Here is a 21,179-nt window from a genome sequence, read left to right on the forward strand (position 1 = left end):
TTGGTTTCCAACCAATCTTACAAACAGAGTGTTGGATACTATTGTTGATAGTATCTATTTGAGTTTTTAAGCAAAACTGATTTCTCTGTATTTTGTTTATAGTGGAAGTCCAAAGACATTTCGAATTGACCAAACTCATGAATGTATGTCATGAAATAAACAAAGAGTGTGGCTGCAGATAGAATTTCGAAGAGTGCCGAAATATTTGAGAACCAATATTCATCTATAAATTGTAATATTGCATCTAAATAAAAAAATATTTACAGAATGATGATGAGTAAAGTGTTGAATGAATTGATGAAATATTAATCAATTTACATACAGGGAATTATAAAAGCTAAACATAATCCAGATAAAAATATTCTTAATCTAATCATATTTCTTGAGAATGAACTTATGTTATAATCCAATATAGTTTGTAAAATGATGTATGCCAGTCCACCAAAAAAGAATAATACTAAATAAATCATAGAGCGCAAAATTAGAGATTGAAAATTTTAAACTCCACTGATTAAATTATCACTTACATGCAAAAATAATATGTGGAATTGGTAAATTTTTATATTGGAATGACGCTACTCCTGTGAGAGAAAACGCACTGATTGTACCAGTGATGGAGGTAATTTTGTTGAATGCTTCTTTGCGTGAATCCGTCCAAAAAGTATCGAAACTCGATGTAAACGGTGAATTGTTTATCATGAATTTAGTGATTGATTGCTTGATAAAGATGATAAAAACCATAACCCATGATGTCACGGACAGACCTAATGTACCAATACAACTTTAAGGTGTGTGATCATAAAGAGGAATGGTAAGTCTAAAAGTTGTTTGAATTGTTACATCTATATAGAATGATCATTTTATTAATACCTTTCTGGTGAATTATTTAATGTCTCTGAAATGAATGGAATCGTTTGAGTTTGATCCCCCAATCTATTGTTCAAAATATAAGTGGTAATCAATGTAGCAAGCGGAACAACACTTATAATAATAAGTGGGTGTTTTAACTCCATTTTCGAAAGAGAAGTGATAGTTTTTTTTTCTAATGTTATAATTCAACCAGTTGAGTAACTACTATTATTTTTATTTTTTCTATTTAAAAAAATAACACCTAAACTAAAATGTTATAAAAAAAACCAATAATAAGATATGAATGAAGTTGTTATTTGTTGTTGTTGTTGTTGTTGCTATTTGTTATTGATTGTTGTACAAAAAAATGATTTAATTGAATTGAATTTAATTTATAAACTAAATATTTAGTTACTTTGCAGCTTGCAAATGAAAATGAACACCTCTCCTATTTAGAGTTAATGATTACACTTGAATAATAATCTGCTTGCTGTTGAAATGGTTGTTTGGTTGATGTTTTGGAAATATGTTTATATTTATGATGTATTGTATGTGGTTGTATGTTCAAAAAAACATATAAAATTATTTAAATTATTATTATAACACCTAAAAGAAGAATGTGAATTTGATTTAATGGTAAACCAAAACAATCATTTGAAGGTGTGTTAAAAAAACACTGGTTATAAAAATTCTGTTTTTTTTTGTTTTATTTTTTTGATCAACAATTTCTATTTTTGGGGCACATTGTGATTGCGAAAAGATGTGTTATTTTTAGTGTGTCAAGTATATATAAAATAAATTTATTGATTTAATATTAATAATCTAAATAAATTTAGAGAATAAATCTAATTGGTGGTCCCTTTGTATCTTCACCATTGTCTGAAAACAATACGAATAGATCTATGTATGATTTTGTATTTGTATCCTCCAACAACTGTTTCAGCCTATAGGAATTGTTCATTTAAGTTTTAAATCAAGTGTGTTAGTGTTAGCAATCTTCATCATCACCACTTTTAAAGTTTAGAAAAACCAAATTACAATTTTAAGTTTGTAAATTGGTCATTGGAATTGGAATTTCTAATACATACTGCATTGATAGTCTCTTTCTATGGAATGGTAGTGCTGCCATGAATATCATCGATGTATTTTGATAGATACCTGAAACTTTCAAATCATATTTATCCTGGAAGCTGATGGTTGATTGAATTTTCAAAGTAAAAAGAAGAATGAGTTTGATTTTACCAGTAATAACAATTAATTAAAAGTGAAGTGAGTAACTTACTATTTTATGAAATCCTCAACGGTTATCTCTGGGTTATTGATTTCCCACTTATCCCAGAGAGTGCAGGAGTATGTATTGGTAACTTTGATCTTTGGCGCTTCACCTGGTTCACACACCGAGAAATAGGGTAGTGCCAGATTGAGGAAACAGTTGTGGTACTGTGTAAGTGGTTGAAGTTTACAGAGAACTTTGATCAACTCCAATGCAACCAAACCCGATACAACACTGGTGGTTGTGGCGATGGCAGGAATAATCTTTCCGGCAATCAATTTCACCTTGAAGCGATCGACCTCTTCGATCTTATAGACACGTGCACGCATATTGGCACAGGCCGTAATGAAATCGATATGATGGTTGGCATCGTTATCCTTTTCGAAATCCTGAGGATTGAGTTGAGTTGTCTGTTGTCTGCTGTTGCTGTTGCTCTTCATCTTGATCAATTGTTGTTCCAGAGTTTTTGTGAGTTCAATAAATTGTTCGTAGGAGAATGTCTCGATTGGAGCAGCGGCCTTCTCGTCGGATATGATTACTTTGTTCTTTGCCTTGAACTCTGGAACGACGACTTGATCACAGTATTTATAGGCAAACTGGCGATAGTCCTCGGTCGTCTCGATGTTGAAGATGTTTGCCCAGAGCAGCGCTGTCTCCACCAGGAAATTGAAATGACAACTGTCATCCCTGTTGAAGCTAATGATAGCTGGTGGTCTCTTTGGTAGTGTCCAAAAAGGTACACCTTCCTTTGTTTTCATATCGATTGGATATGCCTTGAGCAATTGCAGTACATTATGATTATACAACTTTTCAAACTTTACTCTAGCATATCTAATACAATCTTCAAACGACTGTGGATATTGTGACATCATTTTCGAAAGTGATTTACAAATAGCAATCTTATTATTTACTTGTGAATTTAATAATTTCTAGAAGGATGGATAATTAGTTAGTTACTAAATGATTGGAAATATTAATATCGAGCGCGATAAACTTACAGTTATATAATCTGATTCATTTATGAATTTATCAAGTTCAGATGGATTGATACAGAATAGCTTTTCAAATTTATCTCTTGACCATTGGATACAATGGTCGATGGTGGAGGGGAATGATTTCAATGTACAGAATGGAGTTTGTTTCTCATTTGGATCTTTGGTGGATGAGTACGATTCGGTGAGATCGGGAATGATCACTTGGGTGTGTCCCTTCGTTCCGAGAGTACCGGATTCGAGGAGTGGTTTCCTGTTGGCTACACACTTGGTGTCGACGTAGAGACGTGCCTCCACATTGTCGAGAGCACTCACAATAATGTTTTGACGTTCATAGAATTGGCTGGTGTAGATGTGCTCAGAGTTGACATCGAGCTTATCTTGACGCGGATCGACGTTCAACGCGGGATTCATTGCTTTGGCAGCGAGTGCCGCCGTCTTTGATTTCGGACTGTTGATATCGTGATTTCTAAACAAGAACTGACGATTCAGATTCGACTTTTCAATGAGATCGTTGTCGGTGATTGTCACCATTCCATCGGCACCGCAACCAACTCCGAGGAGCGCGTAGTTCTTCAACATTTCACAACCGATTGCACCCGATCCAATCATAAACAACTTTGTATTCTCGAGTATCTTGCACTTGTTGAGACCGAGAGCAAGCAGCTGTGAGTGTGAACGTCGCGAATTCAACTGACCACTGGCAACAAAGTCGGTAGTCAACTGCTGCTCATTCAACGCGTCCTCCTCTTTGTTGTACAATTCAAACGCATCGATATATAGCCATTGTTTGAGTGGTGAGAATTTACCGGTCATCGATTTCAAACATTCCTGTGCGGTGAAACCACCGATGATTGAAACGAGTGGACAGATATTTCCACATGATGTCATTGAGACCGTCTTGATAACATCTTCATCCACAGTCGACACTATACCGAGTTTCGAGTTGATTTGTCCTGCCAACTCAATCATTGTTTTGGCATCGATCTGACTCCAAGATCCTGGATAACATCCAAATCTCTCTTTATACTGAGACAATGTCAATCTTGCCAAATGTCTCTGTCCATTCTCCTTCAACAAATTGAAATCCAAATATTCCGGTGATTCAATTGATTCTTTCAATGATTTCTATAGATGCACAAACAAAAAAACAAGTTAGTTTTGAACTTTGTTGAAACTATTCAAATTTGACTTACAAATGAAAAAGTTAGAGGTTGTTTAACGTCAGAGATGATTCCACCACGTGAATAGATAGAGTAGTTGGTGGTGTTACAATCGATGGAGAATGAATAGGGATTGAGTACTTCCACTTTGAAGGTTTGTTCGTTGAGTTCTGTCATTCCTTGAATCTCACGGAACTTCACTAGGTCACCGGATTCCAATCCGTGCATCTGACCCTCCATGCAGGTGACAATGGCTGATGGGGCATTGGAGATCGAAGAGATGAATGTCTCTTTCAGATCTTCGCCGTTCTTATCGTACACCGTAAAGTTGGCACCGAAATCAGCGAACACCCAACCGAGCAATCCCGAGGTGTCGGCCGATAGGAAAGCAATCGAGTGCTCACGACAAAACTCATTGATCTGAATCTGAAGAGCCAAGTTGTCACAATCGGTCAAAACAATACACTTAAACTTTGACAGCCGCTGCTTGTCCTGAAGCAACGGTGAATCACTCCAACTATATACTTTTACATAGGGATTCAACTCTGCAATCTTTGGAAGTGTGTAATTCGCTCTGTTAACATTGTTATTGTTATCATCAGTAAGGTTTATCAAATCTTTGTTATCTACATAGAATTGTGTGGAGAGATCGTCGATAGAGATGTTCGATTGGTCGTGAAGAGTCAGTGATTTGACACCAGCCAACACGAGATTCTTGGCAATCTCAAGACCGACTCCACCGATGCCACTGATGAGCACGTCACCCTTGGAGAGTCGTGACATTGCAAAGTCACCCAAAACATATCGCTGTCTACTGTATAGTGTATCATCCAATGAATTATCTCTGAAACTTAGATAATCATTACCATTTTGCAATGATGATGGTGTAGATGTTGTTGAAGATGACGATGGTGTTGTCGATGTAGAGGTATTCATGCTAGAAGTAGTTATCATTTCAACATCCATGATGATGTATTTAAATGGATGTCTATTTAAAAATGTTACAATGTTGCCTTTGTTGTTGTTGTTATTGTAGTTGTTGTTATTGTTATTGTTGTTATTGTTTTTGAAAAAGTTTATAATAGTAGTAATATCTTAATCTTCTATAATGGTGTGAGTGATAAAATAATAACAACCAACTGTGATAAACAAAGAAGAACTAGTTGTGTGTGATTGAAATAACCACTGTTTTATTTTTAATTAAAAAATAAATGACACATGTGGTTGGACCCAAAGTTAAAAACTTATTTTTCATCAAAAATTCCTAATTTAATTTCATCCCATTCCAAGAATGTTTAATTTGGCAATGACATTTGATATTAAATCTATTGGTTAATAATTTATTTTCTTTTATTCATTTCTATTGATATGTTTGTTCAATACAGAAATATTTTACTAATGTTAAATATCGGAATAACTTTTTAAACAGATTCAACAGGGTAAGAAATCTTAACACTTTATGTAGCAACATATTCTTTTTTTATTTTAATATTTAATCTTTAAATTTGTTTCATTTTGTATGAAGATCAAATTAAATTTGGTTGTTGCTTGTTTGATAAAAGTCGTTTGATAATTGTCAAGATGATCATATGGATATTTTCCACTGTTTCTTTGTTTGGTTTCATTTATCATATATATTAAATTTGAGCAAATTTCTTTCACCCAAGGCTGTTTTGAATAAGTAAAGTTGGTAAATCAGAGTGGAATTTGAGAGAACTTTAGTATAGTTAGTAACATCTCGAAAAATAAACTTTTTGCTATTTACTTATAAGCAGTATTTAATTTTCCAAAACATTGTGCAATCTCCTTTGAAAGATAAATAGCTCGATTTATTTAAGAATATTAACTGATTTAATAAATATCAAACCCTGTGAGTCATCAAATTTATCAGCGTCACCAGCATGCTATTTGGTAAGTTCACTATTAGTGTGTGTATTTTCAGAGTAACTAAGTATGAGCATCGTCATCAAATCATACATTTAAACTTCTTTTTTTATTCATTGGACTAAAAACAAACAAAACAATCAAAAAACCAACAATAAAAAAGGTAATAAATATTTAATGTTACACTCAAACAAAACAATCATTAAATTAATATAATATTATATTGCAAATATCTAAATTATTTGTTTTTTTGTTTTTTTTTATTTATTTTTTGACACACAACATAACACACAAAGATATTATTTTTTTTTATTAAAAACAAAAAATATAAAAACATTGTAACATAGAATTTACTTACTTTTATTAGTATTAGATCATTATTATTATTGCATTAAAATTTTCTTATATATAATATTTTTATATTAAACATATAATAAATTAATTATAATTTATTTATTTATTTGCACTTTTTTTATTGATTAATTTATTTTAAAATTTTAATAAAATAATAATTTTAGTTTGGTTTAGCTGTACCTTCAACAACATCTCAGAGAAGTTATAATTACTAACTTGGTTGGTTTGTAAACTTCAAAAGAGGTAAACATTTTTTATTTTTTTTTACTATTTTTTTTTTTGAACGATTGGATAATCATTTGATTACTGTGATTCACAGGTGCTGTTACATCATAAATTACTTTAATAGTTCAATTATTACTGATTGTTTTTTTTTTTGTTTTTGTTTGTTACATGTAAATTAAATGAAATCTTATTTATATATATTTCATTAATTTAATAAAGTTTTATTTTTTTACTAACATATTAGTAATTTAGTTAGTTAAATTAGTTTTTGACCTACTCGAGTAGTATCCTTTCTTCTTCATCTTATCCTCCTCTTTATCTATTTCATTTTTAAAACGACAAAACAATACTACTCACAATAACTAGTTATTATTCAAAGGTTAATAACAAACTATCAAACAAAGTACTATGGAGACTTTTGTTACAACTGTTGTAAGATCAGGTCTTGAGTTTACTTATAAAGTTGTAAGTTATTATATATTTATACAATTAAAGTATATGCTAATTCAATAATTGTTGTTGTATGATACAACAATTTACATATAAAGGCATCATTTTTTATTAGAATATGGCTTCTACCATTGAATTCAATGGTGGAATGGTTTACCGATCGTATCAAACCACTGTTTGATCCATTGATTACCTTTTTAGTGAACAACAAAACCAAATTGCTAAGAATATCGATCTACAGTGTTCTTGCTTTTGGTTTGGTAGGTACACTCTCACTTGCCAACTACTTTATCATCTACTCTTATTATGTACCAAGAGTAGTAACTGAAGAACCATTATATTTTGAATTTGGGTAAATATATTGTTATATAATATACATGTAGTCTACTTTATTGATATCATTTTATTAACTAATTTATTATTATTATTATTATTATTATTATTATTATAACTAAAAATTAAAAAGCAAAAAGATAACAGCTCATACAGATATTGCAGTTGAATTCCAACGTAACAAATTGTATGATGTCTATTTACATCTTGAATTGCCAGAGTCACCAAAGAATGAAGCGGCCGGAATGTTCATGGCGTGTCTCGAGATTGAGAATCAAGATAAATGGAATCCTGCAAAGATTTTGAACACCTGTAGACCTGGTATTCTCAAGTATCGCTCAACCATTACCAAGTTGTTCAGAACCTTTACCTATGCGCTTACCAATCTATTTGGCATTACAGAAGAGAAGCAAATCATATCCATTCCAATGGTTGAGAATCTTCTTTCTAAACGTGTAAGTAACAGTTATGCAACAAACATATATATATTGTTTGATCAAATTAATCATAATTCTAACTTATCCTCTTCTTCTCATTTTAGTTCTATCAAACAATTTCAGTAAATGTAAATATTCAAAATCCAGATATTCAAATCTATAAAGCATCATTAGTTTTCCAAGCAAAACTTGCTGGTTTAGAGTAAGTTTGAAAATAATACTTTTATATATTTCAATAATGAAAAAGTAATTAATTTGTACATTTATTTGTTTAATCTAGATATTATCTTTATAATTATCCATACATTTCATTTGCTGTTGGATTTGCTTCATTGTTTATCTTCTGGAGTTTCTCAACGTTGTTTATCATTATTTCATTGTATCTCTACAGATACTTTAAGAATCCTCCACCAGTTGAAGAGGATTTGGATGTGTTCCCATTCGATAAAGACAATAGCAAGTTGACTGACGAAGAAAAGAAGAAAAAGAAGGAATTGTACAGTGATTTGGATGAAGTATTGAATCCACTTCCTTCTTCTTCGTTCTCTAGTTCATCGTCATCGTCTTCACCTCACAAGAGTCAATACATCTGGGAGGAGGAACTCAAAGAGATCGATAGTTTAGTGACAAAGAAGAAGTTACAACAGAAGAATGATACCAATAACAACAACTATTATAGTGGAAAAGACGATGACGGTGCGGACGATTACAGCATTCCAAAGATTGGACAGGACATTACGAAATCTATAGTTTCACCAGAGGTAAAGATTGAGAAGATCGAAGAGTCTTCCTATCCATTACCGGGAAGTCAGACCGCTATTGTCAACAACACCAGCACCACCACAACAGAAGGAGAGGAAATTAGTGGTACCACACCAATTGTTGATGATACTGTCTCATCTAACGTACCACCACAAAACAACACTGATTCTGAAGAAAGCAAAGAAGAGGATCAGTCAACTCAAACCACACCAACTACAGAGTCGCCTTCACCACCATCGTCAGACGGTGAATCCTACGGAAACTCTGGCAATTTGGGACATGATGAGTGGCAGATCGTTGGAAGTACTAAAGATGACGATGATCATTTATCTACCATTAGAAAACGAAAGATATAATCAACAACAACAACAACAATCCTCCATCATCATCTTTAATGTGTAAATAGTTTTTTTATTTTTATGTAAATACAAATACAACCAACAACCAACAACCAAATTTAAATAAATCTTTTATTTTTATTACTAATAATAATAATAGTCTTATTAACTTAACTTATGTTAAACATTATGTTAACATTATGTTTTGTTTATTTTAAAAATACTTTGTCGCTATGAAATAGATAGCAGTTGGAATCGATACTGCTAACAACGCTAGATAGGGAATTGGATGGTGGAATATATGATACATGATACGATTGTTTGACTCTTCGATCGATGGAATATTGGATGATTTAACGACTGTCTTTACGAGCTCACTGGTAAGTTCCAATGAGAGTCCCCAAAGATTGAATGTCGATGTTTGAATCGGTAATCTTGTAACGGGCACCCTGAATGTTCTGAACAAAGATTTCAAGATAGGATTGACTATTCTTCTCTGTGACATCGATGTAAGTGAATGAAACTCGATGATTGGACTCCATTTACTGTCGGCACTGCTCTCCGTCAAGAAATGATCGATATCTACCCATCCGAAATCATCTAATTCATCATCAACCAACTGAATAGGTATATCATTTAATTGTAGATAAACTTGTAATCATTGATGAAACAAACAAATCTAACATTAGTGTTTGACTATATATGGATTTAAAATCTACATCTACATATACACATACCAAAAGTATATAATACCAATTGATCGAATGTTATTCTATCATCTAATCTACCAAGTAATGAATAGTTACGAATATCCTTCAAGTTTAAACCAGCTTCTTCTTGTGCTTCTCTCTCCACAGCATCCTAGAATTAAGTGAAATTAAATTCGATTAGTTAATTAGTAACTTTAATATTAAACACAACTTAAAACTTGATTTACTTACAAGTGGTGATTCACCTTTCTCTAAATGACCACCAGGAAAACAGACTTCACCTCTACGTTTTCCTCTCTGTGATTTCTTTGCGAATAGTACTTGAACTGTAAGGTCACCATTGGTCATATCGATCGATGTCTTGAGGTATTTACTCAAACATTCCGAGCTATGTTGATTAGAATGACAGTCACAAGAAAACTGTTGTTTTTTAGACAACAAACATTATTCAGTTAATTTCAAAAGATCATCTTTCTTTCTTTGATCAACAAACTTTGTTGTTTTATGATAACGATATATAATACATTACTAATAGGTATGGTATTGGTTTCATTGCTCTTTAGTCTCAAAAGGATAGAAACAGAGGCACCACGTCTCTGTTGAGTATCAGTGACGACAACGTGCTTCTTTGTTCTAAGACTGCTGATAAATGAATTTAAAAATCTTATTCTATTATAATTAGACATTCTAGTTAAGTTAAACTTGGTTTGGAAATATTTTATTTTATTTTAGTTTAGTTTAGTTGATTTGATCGATCACTCTACAAACATATTTATACTGTGAAAATTAAATGAACTACAAAATATGATGGATTATGTCGCAAAGAGATATTCAATTTAATGATCAATTTCCCAATCATTTAAAAATTCCTTTTTTGGAATTGAATGTTTTTATAGAATAAACAATTTTTTAAATTGAATTCCCACTTGATTCGTAACTATATCTTACCTTGCTATTTAATACGTTGTTTTATTCTAAATTATAAAATCCTGATATTTGGTATCTAACTTTCAAAATTTATTAAAAAATCTCTTTAAAAATTTAAAAGAAGGTTTTGAAATAATAGTTTATTCTATTTATTTTTTAAATTTATAAATTATAATAAATAGATTTCTGAATTAAATAAAAATAGAAATTGATCAAAACTATCTATTTTGAAATTGATTTTATTGGTTTTGATCATTTTTTTAGATTTTTTTTTAGTTTTAAAGTTGCTTCAACAAAAAAAAGGTCATTTTAAAGACTTAATGGATAAATCAAAATTTACAAAAGTATTTAACAATAATGTATTAAATAGATTGATATTTCAATTTGTTCAGTTTTGTAATGTTCAATCAAAATTACATCTCAATGATAAAAAGAGATATGGATGGAGTAAACTTATTCAGAATCCACGGGCATTGGCAGGCAACGGTTATTTTTCACTGCTAAAAGAATATTTTCAATCGAATTCAATAGATTCTTTCAGGGATATCGATGTTTTCAAAATATTAAGGTGTGCCATTCAATCGAGCAATCAAAATAGTATCCATATTCTCAGGTATTTCATTGAGGATCTCAAAATAAAGAAAATCATTATTTGCGGTCTATGCAACTCGATCCAATCGATTCGACATTGTCAAGTATATGGATGGCTTGGAAGGTACTAAGTGGAACTACGACCAGAGCTTAGATGAAGCACCGAAAGTAATCAACGATAGCGATCAACCTGGAAATCTGGAGATGTTGATATTCTTATCGGAACGGACGAAATCATCGAGTAGTGTGTTGGGTAATGCTGCATTGGTTGGACGAGTCGATATGATCGAATGGCTAATAAAGAATAGACCGAGTAAGGATCTAAGGAATAGTAGGATGTATATGAAAGCAGTGACAGGTGGTCATATCAATGTTCTTGAATACCTACAGAGAGAGAACTTGGATTCACCGTTGGCCGACGGATTCTGTCTTTTAGATATAGCTGCTTCCAATGGAAAGTTAGATTGTTTAAAGTGGCTACACTCCAATAATATAAATAGATGTTCTACCGATGCAATGGATATGGCCGCAGAGAACGGAGATTTACAGACAGTAAAGTGGTTGCATTACAACAGAACAGAAGGATGTACTACCAAAGCAATGGACGGTGCGTCAAAGAAAGGTCATCTGGATTTGGTCATGTGGCTTCATTACAACAGAACAGAGGGATGTTCTACCAAGGCTTTTGACGGTGCCGCAAAGAAAGGTCATATTGATTTGGTACGGTGGTTGCACGAGAATCGTACGGAAAGTTGTACAATGTTTGCTTCTAGCAATGCGGTAATAAATGGACAATTGGAAATCTTAAAATGGTTTAACAAGAATCTTCCACAGATGATTGATCCTGACGTTATGAATCTAGCTTGTGAAGCAGGACATATCCACATTGTTAGGTGGATGCATGAGAATCGTACTGAAAGCTGTAATCCATTCTCGATGGATGAAGCGGCGAGATTCGGCCATTACGAAGTAGTGAGATTTCTTCACGAGAATCGAACAGAAGGTTGCACTCAGAATGCGATTAACTTTGCAGCAACCCATGGTCACTTGAATATTGTACAGTATCTTCATTTCAATCGAACAGAAGGTTGTTCGGTTTCGGCAATTGACAGTGCCGCTAGAAATAGATATTTAAACGTCGTAAAATGGCTGATAGAAAACAGAACAGAAGGATTTAGTAGTAAAGCAATCTCCATCGCAGAAATGACTGACTATCACGAAATTGTTGAATATTTAACACAAAATATTAACCGTCAAATATAAATGGAAAGAAAAAACAGTAGCTGGATCAAATGGAATGAATTTCATTGAATCTGGAAAAAGGAGGAATATGTAATATTTAATAATAATTAATTTGTTTTGTAAAAAAGTTTATTAAATAAATAAATAAATAAAATATAATATTTTCTATTACTATTTTTGTGAAACCATACTCTTAAGTTTAACCAACTTTTGTGATGAGTTAATCTTTAATCTAATTCTATTTCGGTAGTGAATGACTGTACCGATTATTACTGCTGCCACTACGATACCAACGACGATACCAGCAATTGCACCTGTACTAAGTTTCTTATTACCGGTGTCACAGCTCGATACCAGCACCGAAAGTGATTTCTCTGATTGATTGACGTTGTATGAACATTTACCGGTTGTCGATTTCTCACCAGTCGATGGATTGAATGTTCTAATATTGATAGAATCGAACAAACCTTCCGATTTCATATAGTTCATCACCGTTAGATTTTTTTGATCGTTTGTATGAAGATCACTATTGATATTAATATTTAAAACACCACCAAACTTTGCAAGGTCACTTATATTAACTATATTATGTGTAAATTAAAATAAATAAATAAGATTGTTTAAATAAATAGTTCAAACGATTCAACTTACATTGTGAAAAATCATCTAGAGTTACAATATTGATTGTAATATTACCATTCTGAGTAAGAGTACCATTTAAATTCATTTTATCGATATTGAATTGTTGTGAACCTAAATTACCGGAACTCTGAACATTTCCATTGATTGTACCATTTCCTTGTACCACACCATTTTTTATAACAAAAGTTTTGTTTGACGATAGTTTAGCACCGTGTGAAACACTAAGAGAACCTGAATATTGATTATACTCTGTGAAATAAATATCGCTATTATTTTGAATATTAACTGCACCATTATTTGAAATTGGAATCTATAATAATAATAAAATAATAAAATTAGAAACTAATTATTAATTTAAAAGTTATTTGATTATGTTGTTACCTCTAATTTCGAAATTGAATCGGTTGAAAATTGACCACTGTTATAGAATATAATTTGTTCGGTTACATCGTTGGATTTTAAGATGTCGGAACTTAGGTTGAATGTTCCGCTGTTGGAGATAGTACTGCCCTTGTAGAGAATGATGCTTCCAATGGAAGCAACCTCTCCATTGACATTGGTGAGTGATGTATTGTATAGATTGATAGTAGAGTTGGCGTCGTACACGAAATTTCCATTCTCAATGACAATTCTACATTGAGTGCATTTGAATTGTGATCCCTTCTTAATGATTAGATCACCTTGGTTAACAGTGATAAACGAATATGATCCTGTGAACGATTGATCGAATACCGCATTTCCACCGGTTGTAATATTCGTTAGAGTATAAGTATTATCACCGGATGACAAAAACTCTCCAAAAACTAATACAGTACTTCCATATATTTTATTTTCTCCATTCTTTTTTTTTTTTTTGGAAAATAAATGGTTAATATCTATATTATTATTCTGATAAATATAAATATACATACAGATGTCATTGAACCATTGACTACGATTGCTGATAAAGTTGCTGATAATCCACCGTTGATCAACATATTTGCTTTACCATTGCAGACTATGTATGAACCTGTTGCAACAATATTGGATTTATCGTTCAATTGCAATGTTCCATTGACATAGAGTATCGATGAAACTCCTAGCTTCACTCGACCATTGTTACTCATTGAAACCTTTCCATTGATAATAATATTCGATTTGTTACTCTCCAAATACGAAGAGTCTTGCATAATTAATTCACCAATAACTACAAGCTTGCTTGTTTCATTCATGAGATATGATGAACTGTTTAACATATAATGTTTACCATGAGTGAAAACCATTCCTTCTGCACCAGTTACAAAAATTTGTGAATTATCCTTTAATTTGTTTGATAATTATAAAATATTAATACTTTAAACTATTAAACAAGTTTAACATAATTATTATTTGAACTTACATAACTATAGAAACCATCTGGTGCATTTAACAAAGTAATATTCGAATTAACACAATAAACTTTTGAGTTTTCATGAAGATACATATTGGAGGCATTGAACAATGCCATAGAGTCGTATAAACTAAAATTCGTATTATCCTAGTATATTAAATAAATAATTAGTTATTAAATAGGTTGCAAAATGATATTATTCTAAATACTCTTAAAACAAATTCACTGTTCTCTGCTACATAGAAAACTACGTTGAACAGGTCGGACTTTGAAGAATTGTACAAATGGAATTTCGAGTTCTTCATACCAGTCGATAAGGAATCATCTGTTTTATCAAATGCAGAAACAGAAAGATATGTATTTTCCTTTAAATGGAGATAAATTAATTAGTCATTAAATAAATAAGTATTGGAAAAACTGAAAGACATATATTTACTCTTAAATAATAATTTGTTTTTTCCATTGTTAGTTGGGAAATAGTCATATCCATATAAGTTGTATTGTAAAGATTGATTGTCATATTACTTAGATGTAAACTTGATGAGAAACAAGAGATAGCTGAAGTATTCTATAATAATAATGTGTTTGTTGTTAATAATTTATCAAGATTTGTCACATGTGATTCCGGCTTACTTGTAATAAAACATCATGATAAAAAGCAGAGAAATAACTGAATTCGAAATACATGACCGAATGACTTGATAAAGTTGTCAAAACTCCTGAAGTTTTCGGTGTTGTAAGAACAATGGTGGATCGTTCATTAAATAACAATGAGTTTGTCATTTGCCATTGATCCGTGAAGAGTGTCGATCCGTTATTAATGTTAACTATTGACGATGTCGAGGACAGTGTATCGAGAGTCAATATTTTATTGACGACATCGAGTGAGGCGAGATTGCTCATGACGACAGGTCCCTTGAAAGTGTAGTGTCCCAAGACACTGACATTTCCACCATGGATATTGAGTGTGGCGAAAGTGATCAGTCCGGAATCCACAGCAATAAGGTTACCGGACCGATTGACTGTAACGGCCTGCGTCACATAGAACACTCCACTCACTGTCAAATTCGTTTTATCGAGTGCATTCTCCAGTCCGAGTGCCAGTGAGTTGATACTGGAGGTGCTGTTACTGATTGCACTCTGAACTCCAGAGATAACGACATCGTCGAGAATACCTGGCAATCCTACAGGTAGCCAATTGAGTGGCAATCCAAATAATGCACCCAACGCACCAACCCATGTTTTCAACACGGCATTGCAAGTTCCAAACAAAAGGAAACCAATTGCAATTGTGAAAATTATGTTTTTATTCAACATGTGTATTTTGTTTGTTTGTTTTTATCCAAACATTAATTAATCAAACAGATCTATGACAATATCTGTTAATTAAACTTTTATTAATTAAAAAACAACAAAACATGTTAATATCGAAATATAAAATTTGATTTATACAATTCAATCAAAAAAGGAAATCTAACTTAACTTACTTTTTGTTTATAAATACAATTTTCGATTAATGATATTATCTTAAATAAATAAATATTTATAAATAAATAAAATGTTATTACAAATGATATAATAATAATAAGCTAATTAATTAATAGATTTATAAATGGTAAACAATATAAATATATATATTTAAGGCGAAAAAGGTTGGTGTTGGTGTTGATGATGATTTTTGATTTGATTGTTGATCAAATTGTGTGTTGTTGCTTCACAACAACAATAATAATTTTAAAAAATGTAAGAATTGGTGTAAACACTGCAAAACACATTAAACAACCACACAATAAATATAAATAATATGATAAAAAAGATATAAAAAAAAAAAAAAGTTGTTTGATTTTAAATGAAAAAAATAAAAAAAAGGTAAATTTAAATCAATTTGATCAAAATCCTCATTATTAAATAAACAGAACCATTTTGTAAAGCTTACAAAAAGTTAATATCTTGTTGATATTTTTTGTCATCGACGGCAAAAATTTAACAAACATTTTCCACAAAAAAAATATCTAACAAGCCTTTTTAATCAATTGATTAAAAAGTCTCTTTGGTAATAATAACAATTATAGTTGTTAAATTAACAAATAGTGATAATTAATAGATATCCGAAGAGTTCATTTATGAATGAAAAAAATATATATTTTGATATATTTATATTTGTTTTCAAAAATAAAATAAAAAATACTAAAATATTTGATGGATCAAATAAACAAAACTTCAAGTTAATTTTTCTCTTTGATTTTATTTATAAATAAAAAAAAAATTATCAGAGATAAAGATAATTTATTGTATTGCGTGTTGATGACTTTTGCTTGGTGAGTCAAATGCAACCTCAACAAAAACACTTTGAACTTTTTAAAAAAAGAAAATTTTTATTTTGCAAAATTTTCATTTTTTTTTTTTTTTTTAATCAAAGACTCACAGTTCATAATTTGATGAACTTTAATCATTCATTTATTGTTGTTTTTTTTTGAGTTCAATTTAAATACAATCAGATTATTGATATTATTTTGAATTAGAATTAATAATTATAATAATATCAATAGAGCGGTAATAATAATATAATAATATTAGCCAATAACTTTGAAAATAAAACAGAATACATTTATAAATAGAGAAGAGTAGAGTAGTTTAGTTTAGTTTAGTTTTGGTTTAGAATATATAACATTGAAAGCAATGGGTAGATTTGAGAAGAAAGACGATGATGAATATGGTAGGATCAATCAATCAATAAATCTAGAATATGATCATATAGAGATAATTTAGAAACTAACTAATGATTATTGTATTGTTGTTGTTGATAAATCAACCAATCAATCAAACAATGATTTTGTTGTTGTTTTATTTCGAATAATTATTAGAGTATCCATTTGAACATTTAGATAAAGGACAGGTTGTACAGGAGAAGAGAGTATTCAATGACACACAGATTCATCCAAGAAAATGTTCATTCGTTATCTCAGAGTTCCTCTATCTCTTGGCCAGAGGTGATACCTTCACCAAGACAGAAGCAACCGATGTATTCTTTGCTGCAACAAAGTTATTCCAATCTAAAGATGTAAGTAACCAATCTCTACATACATAACAATAAAAATAAAAGTATAAACTACTAATCATCTATCTATCTATATATATATATATTTAAAGATTCCATTGAGAAGAATGACCTATTTATTGTTAAAGGAATTCTCAACTATATCACAAGATGCTATCATTGTAACATCTTCATTGATCAAAGATATGTCACACAAAATCGAATTATACAGAGCCAACTCTATTAGAATCTTATGTAAAATTATTGATGTAAGTAGTAGTAATAATAATAATATTATTATTAATTTATATGTTAATATTGTTATTGTTTATTATAATAGGCATCATCATTACCACAATTAGAAAGACATTTCAAACAATCGATTGTAGAGAAAGATCCACATGTATCGTCAGCAGCGTTGGTATCGAGTATTCATTTGTTACGTGTTGCACCGGACACTGTCAAGAGATGGGCAAACGAAGTACAGGAAGCCATCTCCAACAAATCGAATATGGTGCAATACCACGCACTTGCATTGCTCCATCGTATCAAACAACACGATCGTCTTGCCGTCACCAAGCTGGTCAGTTCACTCATTCGCGGTTCTCTAAGATCACCATACGCTCAATGCTATCTAATTCGTTGTGCCGTCGAAGTCATTGAAGAAACAAATACAGAGTAAGTAGCTAGTGTTATTTATTAACAATAATAAGTGTATACACAAATACTAATAATGTGCTGTTTAATAATTATTAATAGGGATAGAACATTCTATGATTATATTGAATCGTGTTTGAGAAATAGAAATGAAATGGTTGCTTATGAAGCTGCTAGATCTATTTGTTCGCTAAAGAATGCATCGTTGAAAGAGTTGACATCGGCAGTCGGTATTCTCCAATTGTTTTTGAGTTCCTCAAAGCCGACTCTTCGTTTCGCTGCCGTGCGTACACTCAATAAGTTGGCACAGACCAACCCACTCGCCGTCGTACCATGTAATCTAGATATGGAGAATCTAATTTCCGATAGCAACAGAAGTATTGCTACTCTTGCAATTACTACACTCTTAAAGGTAAGTTAAAGTAAAAGCAAACAAACAAACAAACAAACAACAAAACAATAACTAACTCTAACATCTCTTTATATGTAGATCGGAAATGAATCAAATGTAGAAAGATTAATTAAACAAATCTCCAACTTTTTGGGTGATATCAATGATGAGTTTAAGATTGTAGTTGTAGAATCTATCACTATGTTGAGTGTCAAGTTCCCAAAGAAATTCAAACATCTTATCATTTTCTTGAACAAGATTCTTCGTGACGAAGGTTCACTCCAACTCAAACAGACCACTCTCGATGCAATCTTGAATGTTGTAAATCATATTCCAGAATCAAAGGAAATTGGTATGTAGAGAAGTTATAATAATAATAGAACAATAACTAAAATAGTATTAACAATTAACCATCTCTTTTTTTTATTAGCTTTAAATGAATTGTGTGATTTCATTGAGGATTGTGAATATCCAGATTTGTCTGTACAGATTCTTCACTTATTGGGACAGGAAGGACCGTTGACTTCGTCACCATCCAAGTATATCCGTTACATTTACAATAGAATATCGTTGGACAGCGGAACTATTCGTGCTGCCGCCGTCACCTCTATTGCCAAGTTTGGATTGCTCTACGAGCCAATGAGACAAAAGGTTGTGATTCTCATTCAACGTTGTCTGTTGGACGAAGACGATGAAGTTCGTGATAGAGCAACTCTCTATTTGCGTTTGTTCAAGGAGGACAATATCAAGTTGTTGGGTCGTATTCTGTTGGACGACGTCCACGTGCCAATGCTCAACTTGCAGCGTTCACTTGAGACCTACTTGGAGTCGCCAGCCGCCGAGCCATTCGACATCAGCAAGGTGTCGACCGTCATCGAGGCACACTCGCCAGTGCTCGGAGACAAGGGATCGTCGAAACCATCGAGCACCGCCAACACTCCAAAGGCAATGTCGCTCGCCGGTTCCGACAAGCCAGCAGCCGCCACTGGCCAATCCGCACAAGAAGCTTACGCCGCGCAACTCGCAGCCATTTCAAACTTTGCTACCTATGGTAAGCTCTTGAAATCCAGTGAGTTGGTCGAGCTCACCGAGACAGAGACAGAGTACGTCGTCAGCTGTGTCAAGCACGTCTTCCAAGAGCACTTGGTCTTCCAATTCAATGTCACCAACACACTCAACGACCAACTCCTCGAAAACGTCTATGTCAAGATGGTTCCATCCAATTCCAAGTTGGTGAAATACGAATTCCACTTGCTCATTGAATCGCTCCCCTACGGAGAACCACACTCTTGCTACGTCAGTGTCCGTATTCCACCAGGTGCCTATCCAACTCTCAGTTTCACCAATATGTTGAAGTTCAAGGTGCGTGAAGTCGATCCATCGACAGGCGAGCCAGACGAAGGTGGTTTCGACGAGCAATACAACATCGAGGACTTGGAGGTCGTGCCAAAGGACTACATGCTGCGTGCGGTCTGTCCAAACTTCCAGGAGGAATGGAAGCGTCTCCCCGAAGACATCCAATCGATCCAAACCTTTGGATTGGTATCGATCAAAAATATCGACGACGCCATCAAAGAGATCATCAAGACACTCTCGATGGCGCCCTGCGAGAAATCGGAAGTCGCTCAACCCAAAGCAAACAAACACATATTATATCTCTCTGGTCGTTTCGTCAATGGTACAGCCGTTCTAACCAGAGCCAGAATGAAGATCGATGGCAGTGGACAAAGTGTAGATGTAGAATTAACCGTTAAATCAGAAGATGAAATTATAAATGAATTTGTATCATCTGCTTTTGCTTAGAAAAAAAACAAAAACAATTGATTCAACAGTGCTACAAATATTTATATATATTTTTTTAAATTTAATCAAAATTAACCATTTAGTTATCAATTAAACTAAAATATCCAAAAATATACAAAAAAAAAAACTAATAAATAAATAATATATCAAATTAGAAACAAAACAAATATAAATATAATTAATTAATTTACAAAGTAAAATAAATAATGGATAATATTTTTATTTAAATCCATTTTATAAATTATAAATATTTTCTACAACATTTTTTTTTATATCTAGAAAAAGTAAATTTAAAATTATTTATTAATTATTTAAATTCCTTTCAATTAAATAAAAAATACTACCTACACAACTTAAGATTATAAGAATAATAATAATTTTAATGTTATTGTAATTCTATTTTCTCTTGATATGTCTTTCTTGGACTTAGTTTTAAATTCTGTAATCCCAATACCATACCCATTCCACCTTTGGTCGTCAAATGTACTCTATGTAAGATATTTATACCTAGATTCATTTTATTTGGTTTTTTAGATTCGATTTGTTTATACATTTCTTTAAAGATTAATTTGTTAATGAAGGATAAAAGTTGATCTACAGTTTGTTAATTGACTTGTACAACAATGAAGATAAATCATTTGTTTATAAATAAACAGATCAATTTATTTTTATTTATTTAAAATAATTATAAAGAAATTGTTTATCGGTTTAGTTTAATGATAACACATCTCTTTATATCAATTCTTTGAT

At 31.9% G+C, this 21,179-nt stretch overlaps 6 protein-coding genes across 6 annotated transcripts; 3 read left to right on the forward strand and 3 right to left on the reverse strand.

Annotated features, from left to right (window-relative positions):
• Positions 1–38: 38 nt before the first annotated feature.
• Positions 39–6,766, reverse strand: PPL_05931 (uncharacterized protein; the record flags this gene model as incomplete). Its single annotated transcript, XM_020576801.1, has 12 exons — positions 39–244; positions 323–457; positions 528–781; positions 871–933; positions 1,265–1,297; positions 1,938–2,013; positions 2,313–3,051; positions 3,121–4,242; positions 4,311–4,697; positions 4,803–5,265; positions 6,043–6,083; positions 6,728–6,766. 12 exons carry the CDS (start codon positions 6,764–6,766, stop codon positions 39–41), a joined length of 3,558 nt encoding a protein of 1,185 aa, XP_020433213.1.
• A 382-nt stretch (positions 6,767–7,148) lies between these two features.
• On the forward strand, positions 7,149–9,078 carry PPL_05932 (uncharacterized protein; the record flags this gene model as incomplete). Its single annotated transcript, XM_020576802.1, has 5 exons — positions 7,149–7,205; positions 7,289–7,542; positions 7,657–7,978; positions 8,065–8,162; positions 8,241–9,078. 5 exons carry the CDS (start codon positions 7,149–7,151, stop codon positions 9,076–9,078), a joined length of 1,569 nt encoding a protein of 522 aa, XP_020433214.1.
• Positions 9,079–9,179: 101 nt separating this feature from the next.
• On the reverse strand, positions 9,180–10,456 carry PPL_05933 (uncharacterized protein; the record flags this gene model as incomplete). The annotated part of the gene is made up of 5 exons (XM_020576803.1): positions 9,180–9,204; positions 9,285–9,660; positions 9,798–9,921; positions 10,002–10,158; positions 10,260–10,456. The coding sequence occupies 5 exons, from the start codon at positions 10,454–10,456 to the stop codon at positions 9,180–9,182; spliced, it is 879 nt and encodes a 292-aa protein (XP_020433215.1).
• A 561-nt stretch (positions 10,457–11,017) lies between these two features.
• Positions 11,018–12,551, forward strand: PPL_05934 (uncharacterized protein; the record flags this gene model as incomplete). The annotated part of the gene is made up of 2 exons (XM_020576804.1): positions 11,018–11,310; positions 11,339–12,551. The coding sequence occupies 2 exons, from the start codon at positions 11,018–11,020 to the stop codon at positions 12,549–12,551; spliced, it is 1,506 nt and encodes a 501-aa protein (XP_020433216.1).
• A 150-nt stretch (positions 12,552–12,701) lies between these two features.
• On the reverse strand, positions 12,702–15,858 carry PPL_05935 (uncharacterized protein; the record flags this gene model as incomplete). Its single annotated transcript, XM_020576805.1, has 7 exons — positions 12,702–13,111; positions 13,182–13,482; positions 13,554–14,012; positions 14,084–14,470; positions 14,551–14,688; positions 14,978–15,109; positions 15,175–15,858. 7 exons carry the CDS (start codon positions 15,856–15,858, stop codon positions 12,702–12,704), a joined length of 2,511 nt encoding a protein of 836 aa, XP_020433217.1.
• A 1,362-nt stretch (positions 15,859–17,220) lies between these two features.
• copG (adaptin N-terminal domain-containing protein) lies at positions 17,221–20,429 on the forward strand (the record flags this gene model as incomplete). The annotated part of the gene is made up of 7 exons (XM_020576806.1): positions 17,221–17,257; positions 17,406–17,602; positions 17,692–17,847; positions 17,919–18,256; positions 18,338–18,647; positions 18,726–18,978; positions 19,057–20,429. The coding sequence occupies 7 exons, from the start codon at positions 17,221–17,223 to the stop codon at positions 20,427–20,429; spliced, it is 2,664 nt and encodes an 887-aa protein (XP_020433218.1).
• Between the last annotated feature and the right edge of the window lie 750 nt (positions 20,430–21,179).

Source organism: Heterostelium album, assembly GCF_000004825.1.
Source record: "Heterostelium album PN500 unplaced genomic scaffold PPL_contig13, whole genome shotgun sequence".
NCBI classification, from domain to species: domain Eukaryota; phylum Evosea; class Eumycetozoa; order Acytosteliales; family Acytosteliaceae; genus Heterostelium; species Heterostelium album.